General features: G+C 42.0%; 1 protein-coding gene across 4 annotated transcripts in view; it reads right to left on the bottom strand.

The window, feature by feature from the left end:
- LAMA3 (laminin subunit alpha 3) overlaps nucleotides 1–21,549 on the bottom strand; it is a 330,267-nt gene that overhangs the window by 30,313 nt on the left and 278,405 nt on the right. For all 4 annotated transcript variants that reach the window (XM_004387926.1, XM_023742062.1, XM_004387927.1 and 1 more), the window contains 14 exons: nucleotides 21,237–21,378; nucleotides 19,696–19,798; nucleotides 18,298–18,414; nucleotides 18,033–18,212; nucleotides 16,975–17,117; nucleotides 14,793–14,963; nucleotides 12,994–13,145; nucleotides 12,667–12,829; nucleotides 12,010–12,143; nucleotides 10,908–11,052; nucleotides 7,224–7,343; nucleotides 6,701–6,834; nucleotides 1,878–1,995; nucleotides 1,340–1,480 (listed from right to left, as the gene is read on the bottom strand). In XM_004387926.1, the coding sequence (XP_004387983.1) occupies nucleotides 1,340–1,480; nucleotides 1,878–1,995; nucleotides 6,701–6,834; nucleotides 7,224–7,343; nucleotides 10,908–11,052; nucleotides 12,010–12,143; nucleotides 12,667–12,829; nucleotides 12,994–13,145; nucleotides 14,793–14,963; nucleotides 16,975–17,117; nucleotides 18,033–18,212; nucleotides 18,298–18,414; nucleotides 19,696–19,798; nucleotides 21,237–21,378 (1,963 nt within the window). The remainder of the gene's footprint in view (nucleotides 1–1,339; nucleotides 1,481–1,877; nucleotides 1,996–6,700; nucleotides 6,835–7,223; nucleotides 7,344–10,907; nucleotides 11,053–12,009; nucleotides 12,144–12,666; nucleotides 12,830–12,993; nucleotides 13,146–14,792; nucleotides 14,964–16,974; nucleotides 17,118–18,032; nucleotides 18,213–18,297; nucleotides 18,415–19,695; nucleotides 19,799–21,236; nucleotides 21,379–21,549) is intronic.

The raw sequence follows: 21,549 nt of genomic DNA, 5'->3' as shown, positions 1-21,549 counted from the left end.
TGTCATGCCAATTGAGCTAGATGTTCCCCGAGACCATGGTCCCCAGAGCCCTCCGCCCAGCAATTCAGTCCCTCAGGGAGTTTGGATGTGTCTATGGGGCAAGTACAATTTTTGTAGTTTTCAACAAGATGTGTTTCTTCAGCAAGCTTTTAGTCTAAAACAGTTTTTACAGTATGCAGTTATAGCCACTGTCAGTTTTATTTTGTGTTGATTTTTTTCCTACTGGCAATACTCATATTAATTATGGATTGGATAAAAGAATGCTAATTTATATGTATTTCCTAATAATCTATTATAAAATTGAGGGCAATGTCCCTAGGCTGTTTCTAGGATTCTGTCATTGTTTAGGAAACTGACCTATTTCATTGCTTTTGATCATTCTGAGTATCATGTACTAAGTGTCCCTGCCCTTGGCAGAGAAAACAACTGCTGGGTATCAAAAGACCTATGTCAAAATATCCTGTTTTGATGGACAAACCATCCCCACAATCTCAGTGCTGGCTTGTGCTTCTTCAGAGTTAGTGTTTAAATAAGATCTAAGGGCTGATGAGCAAAGACATCAAGATAGGCGAGGCCTTCTTAATACTCCATAGGACACAGAGTTACCTACATCCATCCTTTCAACAAACACTAGATGCCTGCTGTGCTTGGCAATCCTGAAGAAACAAATCTAAGAATTACAGTACTCTACTTCTACTTCTATTTTAAAATTCCACTTATCCCACAGGGGGATTTCCAAGTATTAGTTGACTTCTACACCTACATAACCACCTTAGCTAAATCCTCTTATAGAGGGTACCTCCTTGCTGAAGAGAATTTCCGTGGCTGTGTTGTACATGAGAAAGGGCAAAGACCTTATGCCCCCCCAATCTCCATGTAAATGTCGTGCAACTAGCTGCTGGAAAAAAAAAAAAGGAATCTGAATATCTTTTGTGTAATCAAAAAGGAATAATGGGGATCCAGTCTGAATTTTTTTCTTAGATCTAAAACTTCAACTACGTTATTACTTAACAACAGTTACAATTCATCTTAGGTCTTACAAAGTATATCCAAAAAGAATGAAAATTAGTCCATGAATGTACATAAATTCAATTCTCTAATATACATAAAATAGGCTGTATATCTCATGATATGCTTAGAATATACCTTCTAAGCCTGGTTTCTTTTAGGACCTATCCTAGGGTGGGGATAAACTTCCGTCGAAATATACAATAGCATTTGGGATGTGATGATAAATAAAACGCCCAACTAATTTACCTTCAAAATCTATCTATTGTTTTTGACATTAGACTTTGAGTCAGGTTTAAATCTTGGTCAATACTAATCCAATATTTCATACCCGTGTTTGATGATTTAATAATATGCCGCTGGGTTGAAAGGTCTGAAACCCAAATGAGGCCTGGAAGTTGTTGGGCAACGGGGAGTCCAAATCGGGGAAGCTCAGTTGTCCTCCTCTGGAGAAAGAGGCCACTCGCACCAGCTGGAATGCAAACATGGAAAACGTTACTGGCACTGTAATCATTTCATGATGAAAATACCAGCTCTTATCCTGTATCACTTCACCTGAACTGATTCATGTGATTGCTGTTGCCTCAGGAAGAAATAATTTGTTTCACTGCGTGATAATTTACCAAACTTCTCTAAGTTGTTGTGTGTACAGCTGGTATTTCTATTTTCCCGCAAAGGTAATGTGCAAATCTGAAGCGGTTTTATATCTTGCAAGTATGTGGGGAGTGTATTTCAGTCAATTCACTCTGTGCTACCAGAGAAAAGTCAGAAGTTGATCTGTGATTAAGACCAAAGATGGGTTGGTTGGACAGCACGCCTTTGCAAAGTTCTGAATTCTGCACCATGTTCAAGGGTAACTCTTCACTTACCTTCCAGTCTTCTGAGCACTTTTTTGTGACTCCCACAGTATCATTCAACCTAACAACACCGCTAGTTTTCTTCAGATTTTTCATGCAGCCTCGGAAAGGAGGTGTAGAAATGTTAAACCTGATTTTGGATACAAACAAGGAAGAGATGTGTCATGGCAGGCTCTCCCGGGAATCAGAGCTGCAACACAACGCACCCTCTACTGCTTTCTACCCATAAACTCGTACATATTTTACAGTTATCAGTTCTCATGGGATTCCTATATTGCTGTCACAGTGGGTGGATGTCACGTGACTTGCTTATTTTGTGAGGCTGGGAAAATCTACTTCCTTCCTGTGTGATTATGCACTGTCAGCTTCAAAAATGCAGACAATGTTAACAGATAACCCAAGAATGAGCAGTATCCACAAAAGGTACAGGATAAAGAAGATGCACAACTGCTCCCCTGTCCCTCCACCCTGGTGTCATGGTAATGCACGGTCAATTGGAATTGTAACTAATAGGTAATTTATTAGAGCCAGGAATGCTCTAGAAAACATTTCCTCTTTTTTTTGGTCCACTTTTCAGTTAGCCACTGTAAACTCAAATGAAACAAACTGTTACTTTTGGTTCTATTTAATTATAAAAAATGTGGCTTGGCATTTAATCAATGCCAAGCTGAAACAATGGAAAACATAGGGAAGTTGTAGGCATTGTCTGGGTTCCAATGTTACCTCCTAATTGGACAACCTGGCCAAGTTATTTAACATCAAAGGGGTTGTTGTGAGGATTAAACAAGTTAATGCACACAAAGTACTTGGAATGGTGCGTGGCACACAGTAGTGAACACTCAGAAGGTGCTAGCAAGTGTTTGAGAGGCAAGACAGTGCTGCTCAGGAGCTGTGGACTCTGGAGCTAGGTCCTGTCCCTGCTGCTTAAGGGCTATATGACCCTGCCCAGGCTATTTAACTTCTCTGTGCCTCTGTTTCCTCATTTCTACAATGGGAATATGTCAATCTGTTTCACAGGGCTGTTGTAAGTTTAAATGAGTTAATATGTGTAACACACTCAGATGGTGCTTGGTACAGAGTAAGGACTCAGTGGGAGAGGCTGTGTTAGACCTGAATCAACATAACCTAATGTCCTTCTTCCCACTAGAGTACATTGGTTGAAGAAAGATGAAGGTGGCAAAGAGTGGAAAGACAGGAAGATAAATACATGGAGCACATATTTTGTGCAAGATAGTTTTAGACACCTTATACCTATTTTTCTATCCTCATAATTGTTTGCAGTAGATATTTTCTTCTAACATTTATTGAGCACTTTCTATGTGCCAAGTACTGTGCTAATCCCTTTACACACTTTGAATCCTTACAACCACCCTAGAAGATAGGTAGTTACCATCAAAGAATTTGCCAGAGGGATGAAGCAGGGCCAGAAATATCTGAACGTTGCTTTGCATTTTACTTGCTAGGAGTAAAAGGACAGTGAAATCTTTGACTGGCCTCTATCTCCTGCCTTTCCATGTTCTTGTCATTTAAATAAAAAATCAAAGTATGAACTTGCCCAGTAAAAGGAGACAGTCCCTTGTTTGGAAGATCCTAAGACAGATTACTAGGAAAGTTCAATATATATGTATGTGTGTATACATATATATGTATATGTAATACCATATATAACATATACATGTGTCTATACATGTATACTATATATATACACACACAATACATATATACATATACATAGACAGAGGCAGAGAGAGAGCCCTGGTGGTGCGGTGGTTAAATGCTCAGCTGCTAACTGTAAGGTCAGTAGTTGGAACCCACCAGCCACTCTGCAGGAGAAAGATGTGGCAGTCTGCTTCTGTAAAGATTACAGCCTTGGAAACCCTATGTGTCAGAATCAACTAAAGGCAACAGGTTTGGTTTTTTTGGTATATATGTTTCTTTCATAGATCAAAATAAAAAGGCAAAAGAAGGTTGAGTGCTGACTTAACCCAAAGTCACACAGCTATCTGGTGGCTGAGCCAGAACTAGAACCCACTTCTTGATTCTCACCCACTACCCTTTCTAGTAAACGTGCTTGACTGGCATCCACATCACTCCCTGTGGCCTTAGGTAACTCCATTAAAAGCAAACCACTGACCACTGGCTTCCTTATTGCTTCTGCTTCAGAAGTCCTCAAGCTCCCCAGTGAATACCTATGTGCCTGGGCCTGGTCTCCAGCCTGGACTTGTCTCCCAAGGTCCAGGCCATCATATTCAATGGCTTCTGGGCCTGTCCACCTGCCCGTCTTTCAGACTCCTGGGACTCAGCCTGCCTCAGACTGAACTTCATCATCATCTGCCCCTACATGCTCCTCTGCTGGTGCTCTCCAGCTGCCCAAGGGCTAAATAATAAACCAGGCATTGTTTTTGAACCCCACCCAAGTCTGAGCAATCATTCAGTTGCCCATTTGACGTCCTAAATATATTTTGAGTCCACTCCCTTGTCCTCGTCTGCACTTGGGTAAGGCCACCCTCACCTCTCACTCCCATTAATACAGTGATCGTCTAACCACTCTACCTGCCTCTGCCCTTTCCCTCTCGAATCCAAATCCACCCCGCACTACAGTGAGCTACTGAAAATCCAGCTTATAATGTCCTTTCTCTGCTTAAATCCCTCAGATGGCTCCTTACTGTGACATTCAAGATCCTCTGTGGCCTGGCCCCTGCTTCCCACACCAGTCCCAGGTCACATCCCTGCCTGCTTCCCCATGTATCCAGTTCTTTGAAGGTTTCACCCTTTCTCTAGTTTTTAGCTCTTCATATGTGTTGAAGAGCTAGCATCTCTCACATCCTAGCCAGAGGTCTCTAACTGGACCTGGGTCAGAGTCCTCCCCTGGGCTCCCTCAGCCCCTGAGCTCCCCCCTCACAGCACCCCTCACCATCTACTTTGTGCCTATCTCTCCTCCACCCTCCTTTAGGATCTGCCCTGCTCACTGTTGTATTCCTGACATCTGTCACACTGTCCAGTGCTCATCTGGCGCTCAATAAATACTTGAGAATGAGCCAACAATAACCCTCAGATGTATGCAAGAGTGCTGACTATCGTAAATTACTATATTTTACTACATTTAATGGAACATAAAGGAGCTCTGGTGGCACAGTGGTTAAGCACTTAGCTGCTAACAGAAAGGTTGGTGGTTTGAACCCACCAGCTACTCTGCAGGAGAAAGCTGTGGCAGTCTACTCCCCTAAAGATTACAGCTTTGGAAACCTATAGGACAGTTCTATTCTGTCCTATAGGGTCACCGAGAGTCGGAATTGGCAACGGGACTCATGGCTGAATTGCTATTTAACATTGATGAGGTCATTTCATCCCTCTGACTCTCAATATCTTCATCTGTGAAATGCAGGGGTTACCTACCATGATCTGCAAGGTCCCTTCCAGCTAAAAGAATCTATGGAGTGAAAACATTACCCTTCTCTCAAACTCCATTAAAGTGCTGAGCTTTCCCACCTGCATTTTTGTCTTTGGGGACAATCCTGAAAACTTTGAAACAAAAATTGTTTTTGTTGTTAGCTACCATTGAGTTGCCCCTGACTCATGACGATTTCATGCACAAATGGATGGAATGAAACACTGCCCGATCCTGCATCATCCCCACGATGGGTTTCGGACTGGAATGTGGTGATCCTTCGCTGGCTAAGTTTCAGAAGTAGATTGCCAGGCCTTTCTTCCTAGTCTGTCTTAGTCTGGAAGCTCTGCTGAAACCTGTTCAGCATCATAGCAACATACAACCCTCCACTGGCAGTTGTGTGGCGGCTGTGCCTGAAGTGCAATGTCAAGAAACTGAACCTGGGTCTCCCTCGTGGAAGGAAAGAATTCTACCACTGAACCACCACTGCCCCAGGTAACAAAGATTAGTGCCTTCTTACTAAGTTCACTCAGATGCCCAAAGTATAAGAACTCTTGAAGAAAGAATACCTTTGCATGCACGTTATAAATCACATTAGACTCCTTCCAACTGATTATAAAGTAGAAAAAAAAATTAGCTAGCTTCAGCTCTCATATAAAAGTAATCATCATCAAAGGCTCTGGGAGGCATTCTTAGCTTGATTACGAGGCTGTACTAACTCTTCCAAGGTGTCTTCTTTCCACAAATTATCGGCTATCTAAAAGCCTTTTTGGAGGACATAAACACATTAACAGACTATGGAGGGTCACCATGAGTCGGAATAGACTTGATGGCACCAGGTTTTCTTGTTTTTTCATAAAGTTACCTTTAAGTACATTCTCAAAGTATTGTTTTCTTCTTTTCTCATTCAGATTAAATTCTACTGCCTTTCACATTAATTTCATATATTCATTAATCCACAAAACAGGTATGCATCGATTCCTTGCTGGAGGTCATAGAAGGGGCAGGTGATACAGATGTGAAGGAGACATGGTGCCTTACATTCTAGAAGAAACTTGCAGAAGGCAGCAAGCCCAGCTTTCAGTGTCCCATGCCCTTGTCAGCCCTCCAGACTGCCTGCACTCTCCTAGGCTTCCTTCAAGACCCCAGGGTCACAGCCTCCATTTTCTTGGCAGTATTCTCAACACTCCTTGTATTCCCTGTGGTTTTTCTCCTCCCAAGAGTGACTATGGGGGTGATACACAGTTTACCCCCTTTCAAGTGGCCAATCCCATTATCTAGTATTCACAGCCTGTTTCACTCTGTTGGGTAACACTGGGAATACTGAAAAGTTAGCCCCTTGTCCCTGGAATTAAAAGAAGGTAGACTAGATGTATCAGGAGCAATCGCAACACTAAGAGAGGCAATCGGCTTTTTTTTGTTTTCTTTTTTAACCATATCATCTTACCTTTCCCTGAGGGAAATTGGAATTCCACCCAGATAGTATGTGTTGAAATCAAATATTTCCCCGTCAACGTTAATGTTTATAGAATTCACTTTTACCCACAGAACTTTTTGGGCCTTTGCAAAGTTGATCCGAATCTGAAATAAATGAGAGATCAATCAGCAAGCAGTGGGAAATAAAACAATCCTACTGACAGTGATCCAGAGCCTCTATGTTTTTATTTGTTTTCCTTCAGATCCATTTATCTACATAGTAGAAAGACTCTGAATGGTAGCACTTTTGGATTAAAAATCTGACACAAAACATTTTAATAGAAAAGTTTGCATTTGAAACCAATCATATTTTATACATGCCATATATACGTTATATATTCCATGCCTAAATTTTCAAATTTTAAAAGGATATGTCCCTAAATTAATAACTATAAGTTTATCCGGTAATATGGACAACGTTCTTTTTGCATGGACTTAATTTTAAAAGACTAAGGACATTTCACAATTCAAGAAAATAGATTAAAAGGATTTACCATATAATCTTTCCCATCGTTTATAGATTCTCTACTTCCTTTTTCCTTTGGTGGCTCTGAACCCAGTTTGTATTGCAGCACAAGTTTGCCATCTTCTATATTTAGAGATACAAAGTGATCCTAGAACAAAGAAACAATGTACCGCTAGGAAAGAGCATTGTAACTCAAGTTACTCTCAAGTTACAAACTGCTCTCAGTTTCAGCTGCCTCATAAGTTAAAAGGGATAATAATACTGTAATATCTAATTCACGGGATGGTTATGATGGTTAAATATTATGTCATGTTTAACATCATATTCAGTAGTTGGCACACAGGAAATACACAACAAATGTGTGTGTGCTATTAGCATTATTCTGTTTCGTACAATGAATAACAAGCATGGGAAAAAGGAAACCAAAAAGGGATCCTTCACAGGATCTCTTCCTCCCTCACCCACTCTCTCTGCCTCAGAAATCTCAGCCACTCCAGGGGTTCCAATTAAGGTGTGCTGGTGAAGCCCAGAAGTCTCTGAGTAATGCAAACAGTTAATACACTCAGCTGCTAACCAAAAGGTCGGAGGTTCGAGTCCACCCAGAGGTGCCTCAGAAGAAAGGCTTGAAAAATCAGCCTTTGAAAACCCTATAGCAGTCCTACTCTGACACACATGCGGTCATCATGAGTCAGAGTAGACTCTATGGCCACTGGTTTTATTGGTGAAGCCCAAATGTTTTTCTCTAGAGTTGTCTGCATATCCAATTACCTTATTGTTCTCACTTGCATGATGCACAGATATATCAAATTCAGAATATCCCAAATGAAACTTATGGTCTCCATGCCTCCCTCATGCCACCAAGTCATCTCCCCTCACCTCTAACCACCTCGCTGAGCAAGCCACCAACCTAGAAGTCATTCTTGATCCTTCCATCTCTCCTATCAAATCTTGATGATTCTAGCATTTCTTAACTCTCTCCATTTTATTCCACCTAGTCCCAGCTATGGAGCTCTGGTGGCGCGGTGGTTAAGAATATGGCTGCTAACCAGAAGGTCGACAGTTCAAATCCACCAGCCAATCCTTGGAAACCCTACGGGGCAGTTCTATTCTGTCCTACAGGGTGGCTATGAGTTGGAATATACCAGATGGCAACAGGTTTGAGTTTTCTTTGTTTTGTTTTTAGTCTCAGCTATAGGTCCCTGGGTGGTGCACAGAGTTTGAGCCTCACTACTAGCCTAAACGTTGGCGGTAAGAACCCACTCAGCCGCACTGCAGAAGAAAGTTCTGGCGATCTGCTTCTGTAAAGATTATAGCCAAAAAAACCCTATGGAGCAGTTCTACTCTGTAACACATGGGATCACCAGGAGTTGGAATCAACTCAATGGGGCAAGGGTTTTTTTTTTTTTTTTTTTTTTTTTTTGGTTTTAGTCTTAACCATAGCTTTTTTTTGCCAGACTGCACAGCAATAATGGGCTGTTCTTCCCATGTCCACTCTGGCCCTCTGAAATCCATTTCCCTCTGCAGCCAGAGTGGCCTTCTAAAAATGCCACTGTGAGCGTGTTATTTTCCTTGGTTCTTAGGATAAAGTCTGAATCCCCAGCAGGTGCTGTGGGGCCCTGACCGCTCTGTGGCTCATTTCTCAGCACTCTCTCTCTAGCCGCACGGGCCTCCATCCCAGTCCTTGCTGCTCCCTGCCCTGCCCACCTCCAGCCCTGCATCATGCCACTCCCTCTGCCTGCATCACCCTTTGGCCCTGTCCCCTTCAAAGGCTGTCTTCTACTTGTCCTTTGGGTCTCAGGTGAAGCCTCCTTTTCTTAAGAAAGTCTTTGCTGTCATACATACTCATTTCACCCTAAAATTCTCCTCTGTGCTGCTCATCACAGTTGTGACGAATTAATTAACTCATTCACTAGTATGACTTTGTTTACTGTCTGTCTTCCCCCACTAGAAAATGATGTTGTCAAGGGCAGGAACTGTGTCTGCTTTGGTAGTTATTGTATCTCCACCAAGGTACAAGACATATCCTTGAAGAAAATAATTTCCTTAGTGGAAAGATAAATTTAGGAATTTCTGACACAGCAGTTAAAGGCTTTGCTCTTATTCAGTTTCCCAATGATCAGAAGGCCTCTCTGTTCTGGACTGAATTCTGTTCCCGAAAACATGTGTTGGAATCCTAACCCTTATACCTGTGGATATAATCCTGTTTGGAAACAAGGTTTTCTTTGTTATGTGAATGAGGCCGTAACAGTGTAGGGTGAATCCTAAACCTAATCACTTATGAATTAATTCTAAAAAGAGCAGAGTAGGCAGAGGTACATACGGAGGAGTGGGGGCTGAGGAAGGTGGGGTTTTGGGGGGGGCTAGACACCATGTGAAGATCATCTACGAGTCAAGGAACACCTGGGGCTCCTGACAGGGAAGGAATCCATCTGATTTGGACTTGTGAGAAAAATAGGTTTCTGTTCTTTAAAGCCACCAACTTGTGATATGTCTGTTACAGCAGCGCTAGGAAACCAAGACACTCTCTTTGGAGGCTAGGGTGAAAAGCCCTTATCTAAAACAGAAATCCATCCTTACCCAGATTCTGCCCTTGGGTTCTGGACAGCCCCGTGCACAAACAGCAGAGTAACATGACTCACTGAGAATAATGAGCCACTCCAATTAACGGCCGTGCTGCAGAGTTTTCTCTCATCTGCCTACTAATGGTATTAGGGAAGCTTTCTTCTAATATAAGTAGGATTTCTGGTTCTTAGTGTGCAAAAACTTTAAAATGTAGTACAAAGAAGACCTCATTTGGGGAAATAACTGTCTTGCCAACTGTCCTGCTCTGAGGATGCTGAGGATACAACTTCTCACTCTCTGCATTCTTCAAGCAGGTCGAGACCTTCCCAAATCCATCAGAACTGGGTCAGTCCTGGGATTTACTGAAGGGTTCAGACCAACCCAGAGAGGACAGTTAGACCAGGTCTGTGTCTCCACAGGTAGCAGGGTCTGGTAAAATCCCAAGCTCCTTATCAATCTCACGTTCTCAGGCCAGAGATCCCTTGGGGTTGATTCAAATTCTTCCATAATAACTACCTCTGAGAACAACTACAGAAGCTCTCTTCTCGGGAGTGTTCAACTCAAGGCCCCTTGCAACTATAAACGAGCCAGAGCAAATATCATGCCAACTCTCCATCTACCAGCAGATGGTGCTGGTGATCACTTTGGACTTTGCTGAACAAGCGGACTTAATGGCTTTCAAGGATCCTCCGCTGTTTGAAAGCAGAGAAGCTTGGGTGTCATGGGAAGCCAAGAATCAACTTGATAAAGATGTGATTCCACAGAACCTGGCAAGAGCCAGACCAAGAAGGAAATCAAACAGGAAAGCAAGAAGTCACAATCTGTTGTGCTTGGAGATACCAGAAGGCATAAGCAGATTATCAGGCAAGCAGTAGGTTTCAAAGAATAAAATGGACATTGAGAATAAAATGGGAAAAGGGGAGACTTCTCTCATATTTCTGTATTATGTCCTCAAATAACTGATTGTTTGCCTTGTTACACATCTGCAGCAAATGGAAAGAAAGTAAACTAGGCCAAGGGAAATGATGCTAGTAACAGTTGCCCATTGTTTTTCAGATCTAGTGGGTTGGTTATAATAACCCAGTTACCCCCAACATTGCTAAAAATGAACGGACATATTTGGTAGTATTTGATGCTTGTTATATATTACCTTGTTTTCTGCAAAGAACAGCAAACCTCTATCCACGGTTGTCTGAATTGTCTGTACAAAGGTTGGGAAGGGAGCATGTGGTTGAGTCGGAACTCGAGCATAACCTGTACCTTCAAAATAATTTTTGTCTGACTCTTCCTTTCTCCTGTCAATATTAATCATCACAAGTTAGAACAGTCGCAAAGGCCCAGCACACAAGTGCGCTTATCAATACGAAATGCTAATCTCTGAAAAACCCAAAGCATTAGGCAATCTAGTTAGCATAGTTTTGTTAAAGATGATGAAACGTTTTTAAAATGTTAAAGCATCCAGCTATAATTCCTGGATTTGATCTTATATTATATAATAATTCAAAGACCAGCTCAAAATATACAATATTCAAGAATCCCTTTTGGAAATGTCTACTTAGGAAGATGTGGCCTAGCAGCTAATGATCTTGAAAGGTAAGAAATTATTAACTTGAAATAAAAATTTTATTCTGAATAATGAATACTGAGTCATTCTCATATTAGAGTATCGCAAGTCCTCTTAACTGTAGGGAAGGTCAGGAGCTCAAGGCAGCAATTTTCAAATCAGTCCATGTGGATGTGGACCATTCATTTTTAAAAATTTATAAGAAGCAAATAATTCTGTGCCTAAATCAGGTACCATCTAACATTGATTATTTCATGTTAGAAGACACTAAAATTTTAAGATTTTTTTTTTTTTAAAAAATGAGAAAACTCTTATCAATCTAGTGTTTTATACAAATTAAAGAGGGGGAAAAAAAAAAAAAAAAAACAAACCAAACCCATTGCTGTCGAGTCGATTCTGACTCATAGGGACCCTACAGGACAGAGTAGAACTGCCCCATAGGGTTTCTAAGGAGTGGCTGGTGGATTCGAACTGCCGACCTTTTGGTTAGCAGCCAAGCTCTTAACCACTGCACCACCAAGACCACCATTATCAGATTTTAGGGATGGACGACCAGTGTTGCATGCAAGCATAATTTAAGAGCAACCAGTAACATCAATAGCATCTCACTCACCCATCCCTTTTTTCTATGTGAAAGAACTGCGAGTTACCAAAATCACAGAGACACTAATTTCTAGGTTTTATTTACCTTCTACAGGGCTCCACTTCAGTTGTGTTAAGATTGAAAGTCTTTTTGAAGTTGTACAAGCTCAAGACATTTTCATTGAGGTCATCTAACTCAATACAACCTTTGTAAGGAGGGAATTTTAGTCTTCTGGGAAGCTAAAAACAGCAACACCAACAGAAAAACCAAAGGGCAAGAATTAAGTTGACAAAGAAATAGTATAAATCTATTACTTTTAACAGTCAATATAGCATAGGGCATAAGAATGTGGACCCTGGCGCCAGATCCCCTAGCTGTTATGACCTTGGGCAAGTTATTAAACCTCTCTGTCTCAGTTTCCTCATCTGTAAAATGGGAATGATAATGATACTTCTTAAATTAATATTCTTAAACCTAGAACAGTGCAGAACACATAGGAAGCACTCAATAACCCACTGCCATCGAGTCAATTCCGACTCATAGCAACCCTACAGGACAGAGCAGAACTGCCCCATAGAGTTTTCAAGGAGTGCCTGGTGGATGTGAACTGCTGACCTTCTGGTTAGCAGCCGAAGACTTAATCACCGCACCACCAGGGCTCCAATATTTTATATATAATTAATCATTAAAATAGACACATGAATTCATTATACTCACTAAGATTTAAATATTTTCACTCAGTGAAATAACATTTACACTTACTCTGAAATCAGGTGGGTAACCTCCAACATAAAATACAACACTTTCAGGATCCAAGTTGAGAAGTGTGTTGCTATTTCCACTATCCATATCATGGAACCGGGGTGTTTCTGGTTTACCAGATGTGGCTCCTTTGGTATAATTAAGTCTTGCAAACTGATAAATTCTGTTTATAATGAAATTACAGAATAAAGTTTTATAAGATATTTATGAAACTTCAAAGAAATCAAAGGCAAGATACTAAAACGGGGTTCAGCAACGAGTACAAATGGAAGAGTTTGGTGCGTGTGGGTGAGATTAAGGAAGAGCAATCGCCAGTCAGACTTGCACCTCTGAAATTTCACCCGGTCCATAACTGCCTCCTGAGTTTTACTCTCGGTCAAGATCTGGTCCACTTGGAGCTCAGCCTCATGTTCCCCCAGGTTGTAGATGCACGTGAGCTGGCCATCGATGACCGCCATGCCAATGTAGTCCCTGGAGGCCTAGGGACACGAAAGCCACCTCAAAGCACTGCACACACTGAGTTCTCTCAACTTCCCATCCCAAGAGAATGTATTCCAAATGACTAACAAGTTTTATGCCTTTGGGCAGACAGAATAAATGTGGTGCAGCCTTTTATAGAGTAATACAGAACACTTAACTAATAATGTCTGAGCTGTCCTTGCTCGTGTTGTGGTGAACTCATTTATTACCCCTTCTCTCATTCTACAAATACTTGCCAAGCACCTACTACGAAGATGAACCAGGTATGGATTCAGCCCTCCATTAGATTTTAGTCTGATAAGGGAGATAAGCCCTTCCTATACTAGTACTATCAATACCATAGTACAATAGTATATCTATACAGAATACTACACTAGTACCTACTCTGCTATAGTACTATCCTGGTACTATGCAGGAGCCCTGGTGGTGCAGTGGTTAAGTTTTCAGCTGCTAACCAAAAGGTCAGCAGTTCAAATCTGCCAGATGCTCCTTAGAAACCCTATGGGGCAGTTCTACTCTGTCCTATGGCGTCGCTAGGAGTCGGAATCGACTCAACGGCAACAGGTTTGGTTTTTTGGCTTTGGTGTTATGCAACATTCTCTGAGTACTTTGTGTATGCCTCTTATAACATTAGCACCTCGTATCATCACGGTCAGCTACACATGTACCTTTCTTCCCTCTTAGAATGTGAACACCTTATGGTAGATTTATCATAAAGACAGGGTGTGGCACAGAGTAGGTATATGATATAAATGTGCTGAAGGAATAAAATTAGTGCATTTTGTCATGATACAAGGTAAAAAGTCATGTCATAAGAAAGCTACAAAGAAAGGACTAATGCCTTGAAGCACAAAAGGCTAACAATGGTGCAGATTTTAACAGTCTTCAAATACAGCATTCACTAGTGACAGTTAACAATCTCCATATCAGGCAGAATTTTGAGAACTGTATTTCAGACATTTGTTTGCCAACAAATATATCCTAACCTGGTCAGTGATTATCTCTTCTTCTGAAACATAACTCAAAGAAAGGTATTTTAAAAGCTAAAACCAACCATTCAAAATGCCACTAATGGCGGTATCATGAATTTAGAATTATAAAGAGACGGGGCAACTACATTTCTTATTAATTAGGCAGGAGATGTTTCGCTTCCCTTTACTTCTCATCCACAGAGATGTACCGTCCTCAGCCCAGACTCTGAGGATGGGCCTGCGGCTGGGCGTTGAGAAAAAGGACGGTGTCACGCCTTTGTGGGGAGCAGCTACTGCCAACTTTGTGAAGCCTGATCGATGCCCTGGTAGTATGAGGACAGGGTGGTGCTCATCAACCCCAAGCATGTCTGTGCTCACGTGTACACACTCATGTGCCTGCATGCTGGCAGTACGGGCTCATGTTAAGGCCCCTGGTGCCACCAGCACGTAACAACCTGACTGACAGGATGTGCCTGTAGGAGCCATCACCGCAGGGGGTGGAATGCGAGTTTGTGGGGTGCTGATATGACTTGGTGGGATTTCATCCTGCTGTGCCAACGGCAGGGACATAGCTGTGTGGCGAAGGAGAGAGAGAAGGAGGAATAAAGAGAAAGCACAGGTCTCGAAGCACATACTCTGTTATAAAAACAGAAGAAATGTCAAAGAAATACTTACATCTTTATTCCCGAGGTACATCACAAACATATTATCAGTCCCCCTATTTTCTTGTGAATCAGGTCTTTGGAGAAACAAAGAAAGAGATGTGTATCCTTTCAAATCTTCCAGGTCATTTGGCAGTCGGACTTCAACTCCAGATTTACCATTGAACCTCATGGGAAGAGCGACCTAAAGATGAAGACATACGGTGTTAAACATCCTGGTGAAGAAAGTGAATGTGCTCAGAGAGGTAATTTATGACTTTCAGCTATTTGTCTTAACTGTATATATATATATAGAGCCCTGGTGGTGCAGTGATTAAGAGCTTGGCTGCCAACCAAAAGTTCGGCAGTTCAAATCCATCAGCTGCTGCTTGGAAACCCTACGGGGCAGTTCTACTCTGTCGTGTAGGGTCACTATGAGTTGGAATCGACTCGACTGCAGTGAGTGTTTTATATATATACATCTCAGTCTTTCCCAGGTTTTTGTGATAAGGAGCAAGGAAGTGTGAGAAGTTGCTTCACGAGGTGGGTAATAAAGCATTCATTTTCTTCCTGTTTATTAGCCAGGGGTCTTTAGAAATTCACTTAATTTTCTGGGTCAGTGATAACAGTGCAATCCTAGGTTTTTGTGTAGCTGAACTAATATGTATGGAAACACTCAGTAAGGTGTCTGGCATATACCAGACAAATAAGACATCAAAAATATTTTTCTACAATAAACTTCTTGAGGAACTGTTTTCCAGTAGCATATAACATGTTACGGTTGCATTTACCGCAAGCATTCCATCCTTAAAAGTGAGTGCATCCAGGTTTTCTAAAACAGCATTTCTCAAACTCTTTGGTGAAGGACCATTAATTATATAAACTACAATAAAAATTCAATTACTAGAAAAATAAAATCAACAAGGTATATGAAATACAAGTCCATTAACGACATGCTTGGATGTTGAGACAATTCAAATCATTACAAGTTCCTAAACATTTACTCTCAACTTTCATACTTCCCTTGTCACAGACCAGTAACAAAAGTTCTCTGACCAGCACTGGTCTGTGGACCACATTTTGGGTAACTCTGCTCTAAAATACAGAAAATAAACATTCTTGAACAATCTAAAGAATAATACTTCTGGAATAATACTTACACCAACCCTATGTTTTATCTATCAAACATTTAAGTATTTATCGAGGGTCTTGTATATGCAAGGCATTAGGGCAGGGGGCCTAGAGGTGAGTGAGCTGCAGTCCCTACAAGGTGCTGATAACTAAGTTCCCTCATCCACGTTTACAGGCGCACTTCATCCTTTTCTCTTATACTCTGAAACACATGGGGTCGCCATGAGTTGGAGTCGACTTGATGGCTACAGATTTTTTATGGGTATGGGTGTGAAGTAGGTAGTTTCTTCCAAACTCTGCCCTATGCTTTGTTTTCTTGTTAAAGGCTTTACTTTGGGAGTACTTCTCTTTTCTAGAAGAAAGGGCAGATTCTGAGGCTCAAAAGAAGTCATATTGAGTCTAGAAATCAATCGTGATACCACCAGAACACAGAGAGCCTGACTTGGCTTTCCAACCCTCTACCTTCAAACATCTTGCAGGAGGCTGGATTGAAACCATCAAGAAATATAGTTCATTTATATTATTCTAATACAAAACAAATTGTAAGAGAGGAGTGTCAGCAATTCAAGCCAATGATGCCAGGTTAAAATTAGGAAGGCTGATCAATCAGTGCTCCAATGATGAAAAATTGCTGTAATCCTGTGATTAGAACATTGCCCAGGCTGGTAGGAACCATTCCTCCTTTCTCAATAAAGGTGGATTCTACAGCCTTCAAGCTACAATAAGAAAGTAGCTCTTGTGTAATATCATATTAGCACATTCTGCTCACAAAACCTTCACTTTAACTTGCAATAACAATTTATTAACTGGGGCCTGGATCAAAATCCTTCTTCCTGCTTGTGAAAACTCAGTTGGGGAGGAAACCACTCCAGGTCCCTGACATACCAGATAATTTAGGGGATTAAGGTGACGTGTACCTATGAAGGACGACAGGAGGAAATCAATTTCCATATTTCAAGCAACCAAAGAATTAGGGCAAGAAGGACAACTGACTCTTGAGTCAGTAATTGCCTTCCTTTCTCCATAAAGGTGGTAACTTATCAAAGAACTAGCCTTGACGACCAGCCACACAGGGACATACCCACCTTATTTGCAGCATCTCTGGCCTGCTGAATTAACTCTCGTATGCGGTCCACATTGTCAGAGATGTTTCCCAGTGGCAACAGCTGTTGGTTGATACTTTCAATCTTGCTCAAAAGACTGGGCAGTTTGTTGGTTAATTTTGTTACTGTTGGTGACATTAGAAAACAGAAATTTATAATTGTGAGTTGAGAATAGGTTAAATACAGATGTTCTTACTAATAGGAAGTGTTAAGTGATATGTTTGAGCCCCAACTGTTGGACAGGATGGATTAGAATCAGGTAATATCCTTTCTAAATGTATCATGGATTTTATTCTGCTGCTAGGTATCAAATCCTCTTTCTTAACTACTATCAGGAAAAAAAAAACAAATCTTTGTTTCTGATACTTAACATCAATCATAATTCAATACTTCATGATTCAGAGACCTAAACTTCCACTCTCTAACGGGGAAGAAGTCCCTGGGTGGTATAAACTGTTAACACGCTTAGCTGCTAACTAGAAGGCTGGAGGTTCAGGCCCACCCAGAGGCACCTTGGAAGAAAGGCTTGGCAATCTACTTCCAAAAAATCAGCTACTGAAAACCCTATGGAGCACAGTTATACTCTGACTCACATGGTCACCATGAGTCAAAATTGACTTGACAGCAACTGGTTTACAAGGGGTAGAATCAACAGCGTTGCCAGTAGATTAAAAAAGAAATCCTACCTGGTCTAATTTAACTAATAGAATACCACTTTGAATTTATTATGTGAAGCTAATTTCTAATGTCTTAATTTCTGTGATCAAACTTTACCAGGGAAGAACTAAAACCAAAAAAACCAAACTTGTTGCCGCCAAGTAGATTCTGACTCGTAGCGACCCTATAGGACAGAGTAGAACTGCCCCATAGGGTTTCCAAGGAGCAGCTGGTGGATTCAAACTGCTGAACTTTTTAGTTAGCAGCCATAGATCTTAACCATTATGCCACCCAGGATCCAGGAAGAACTAAGATGGACCCAAAACCCATAACAATGGAGAAAATAAATGGATAATACATTCTGGCCCAAAAATGCCTGGTACCTGAGTTATCCGCATCAGTCAGAGCCTTGTTGAAGTCTTCACTCTGCGTGCTCCCATAGGTATCACTAATTCTTTTCACATCAGTCTGAATGGGGCTGAGCCCGTCCAGAACTTCACTTGTGACGTCGTTCGCATTTCGGACCATGTTCTTGGCACTATTGATCATACCACTGATGTCACCTATTGCACACACAAAAAGGGAGGCATACATATCTAAGATCTTCAACAACAGAAGTCAAGTACAAGGGGCTAGAGAGACGCTGACCTCTCTGTATCCCACGAAGATCATCACGAACAGTAGTGAGATTGGTCTCTATCTGCCCTTTCTGAACAGTCACAGTATGCAGGGTTTCCTGTAGGTTGTTGACAGCAGGACTGATTTCTAAAATAAAGCATGAAGACATAATTACTCTGTGGATACTGACCCTCCACTGGTATCTGTGGACCCTGAAGTAGCCAGAGTCTGCACAGCATTGAGTAGAGTTGCATCTTAGCAGTCATACCAGAGATGCCCACTGCAGTGTGTCCAGACCCACATCTCCAGGGCCCTCCTGGTACAGAGACTTGGAGACTACCACAGCCATGTGGTATCAGACTCCTTGGAAATACACACAAAGAAAGGGAGAGGCTAAATAACTTAGCGGGGAGAGGCCTTAACTTCTACTCTGCTGAGTTCAAAGACTCTGCTGAGTGAAGGAAGGGGATGCGTTTGTCTTGCTCCCTGTGGTGTTCTAACACATAGTGTGGTATCTAGTACTGCTGTTGTTGTGTACCATCGAGTCGACTCTGACTCACAGTGACCCCATGTGACAGAGCAGAACTGCCCCATACGGTTTCCCAGGCTGTAATCTTTATGCGAGCAGATCATCAGGTCTTTTCTCCCTCAGGGCGGCTAGTGGGTTCGAATTGCCGACCTTTCAGTTAGCAGCCGAGTGCTTAACCATCGTGCCACTAGGGCTCCTGTCTGGCACTGTTGTTGTTGTTGTTAGATGCTGTTGAGTTGGTTCTAACTCACAGCGACCCTATAGGACAGAGTACCACAGCCTCCACCAGACTGAGTCCAGTACAACTAGATGGTGCCTGGCTACTACTACCGACTGCCCTGACAGGGATCACAATAGAGGGTCCCAGACAGAGCTGACGAAAAATGTAGTACAAAATTCTAGCTCACACACACAAAAAAAGACTAGACTTACTGGTCTGACAGAGACTGGCGAAATCCCAAGAGTATGGCCCCCAGATACCCTTATAGCTCATTAAAGAAGCCACTACTGAGGTTCACCCTTTAGCCAAAGATCAGACAGGCCCATAAAACAAAACGAGACTAAATGGGCACACCAGCCCAGGGGCAAGGACGAGAAGGCAGCGGGGGACAGGAAAGCTGGTAATGGGGAACCCAAGGCTGAGAAGGGGAGAGTGTTGACATGTCATGGGGTTGGCAACCAATGTCACAAAACAGTATGTGTGTTAATTGTTTAATGAGAAACTTGTTTGCTCTGTAAACCTTCATCTAAAGTACAATTGTAAAAAAAAAAGTATCCATCTGCCTTGACATTAGGATTCAAAAAGAGTATTTGCTTCTAGGGCTGCCCCTCCTTGTCCTCTAGGTCATTTTTAAGCCCTTGACTATCCCTGCCTTTCCCCCACCCCCGCCACCCCGTACCTTGCCGTAGCTTTGTCTGTGTCATGTTGGCTTTATTTAACAGTTTATCACTGTCGGAACTCAGAAGTTTGGCTTTTCCTGGAAGATCTTCCTTTATCACTGTCTGAAAGGAAAGCATTTATGAGCCTTAAACATATGGAATACCTTAGGAAATACAGAGTAAGATTTTTCATCCTACCCTAAAGCCCTTATCTTCAATCTTTAAAAGATGAAGCTCGGGGGAAGAGGGAGGATGGAAGAAGACTGTTCCCTAAGATACAGTTAGAGCTCTAGGCAGACAGATTTGGCTTGGAGAGGCGGCCCCATCGCCGGTGACTAATGCTGACAAATTATGTGACACCTTCTAGACACAGTTTCATTTTTTCAGTATTTCCTCATTGAAGGTCACTGATTTCTACCCCCTGGCCAGGCCCATGTTCAGACCAGAGAACAGCCACCAATCCATCCCTCTTCAGAGCAGCCAGAAAAGGAGACTGCCTGGTCCATCTCGGTCATGGTGAGCTGGAGCTTCACAACATCTGCAGTCATTAAGTCTTACCTACTGCCCTGGTGGCCAAGCGGTTAAGAACTCAGGCTACTGACCAAAAGGTCAGCAGTTCGAATCCACCAGCTGCTCCTTGGAAACCCTACGAGGAAGTTCTACTCTGTCCTACAGGGTCACTATGAGTCAGAACCGACTAGATGACACACGACAACAACTGTCTAACTTACACTCCACCTTATATGACTCAAATCTGTCCCCTCTGACCCTGTCTCAGTTGCTCACTTGTGTAAGATCTCCTACAGTAATGAAGACAGAACTTAGTTGGCTTCAGGTTTTTAAGATTTAGGAGATAAAGTCTTCAATCTTCCAAGGAGGTCTGCCTCCCAACTCTTTGATAGCTAATGTTTTTGTTCTTTTTATTCAGATATAGGAATAGTATAAAGTGCATTTAAGATCCCAAAGGACTCCACAGACATGCCGAGGTAGACAAGACCAAATGGGAGAAAATATGTATCAAATTGCTTAGAAAAATTTCTCTTTTTTGGTAAATATTAATACTTAGTCACATTATAAAAGCATACCTGGTAGAAACAGAATATATTATTTTGGTTTAATATTGATAATCAATGTTATTTCTATCTGGTTTCACAAGATTAGTTTTTTAAATTGTGCTACATACATCAAGAAGAGTCCCTAGGTGGTGCAAACAGTTAAGCGCTCAACTACTAGCCAAAAAGTTGGTGGTTGGAACCAACCCAGAGGCACCTTGGAAAACAGGCCTGGTAACCTGCTTCCAAAAGGTCACAGCCTTGAAAACTCTATGGAACAGTTCTACTCTGATGCACACGGGGTCACCCTGAGTTGAAACTGACTCGATGGCAACCAACAACAACATATATCAAACAGTAAAGTAAACACAGAAATGGCCCATATCTAGAGCAAGTTCAAATCTATTCTGTATAACAAATTCTGAGAAAAAAATGCATTTTTATATTTCTCAGTGCACCGTGAAAGAACATAAAAAAACATGCCATCTTCCAGAAATGCAGGTGCTCACCTGGAGAGCAGACTCTGATGCACTTGTGGCCTTGTTGGCTGCATCCTCGGCCGCTTTGATGGCGTTGATGATGTTCTCGTAGGCAGTGGCAGCATCCACCGCACGGCGCACTAGCTCATCCCCACTGGCGTTTCTCTTGATCCTGGAAGATTGTATGACTTAAGTCCTCCAGCAGCCTTCCCCTGCCTGCAGCCCAGGCCACTGGAGCCTTCTTACTTCTTTTGGCCGATCAAGACCCAAGGTCGTGGACTTTACAGCTTTGCCTGCCCCAATGGACGAGGCTGGGAATGAGCTTTCTTGCTGCTGGTCTGAT

This window comes from Trichechus manatus, unplaced genomic scaffold (genome assembly GCF_000243295.1).
Source record: "Trichechus manatus latirostris isolate Lorelei unplaced genomic scaffold, TriManLat1.0 scaffold00199, whole genome shotgun sequence".
In the NCBI taxonomy this organism is placed as follows: domain Eukaryota; kingdom Metazoa; phylum Chordata; class Mammalia; order Sirenia; family Trichechidae; genus Trichechus; species Trichechus manatus.
The sequence above is the reverse complement of the archived record's forward strand: the minus strand, read 5'-3'. Positions and strand labels throughout refer to the sequence as shown.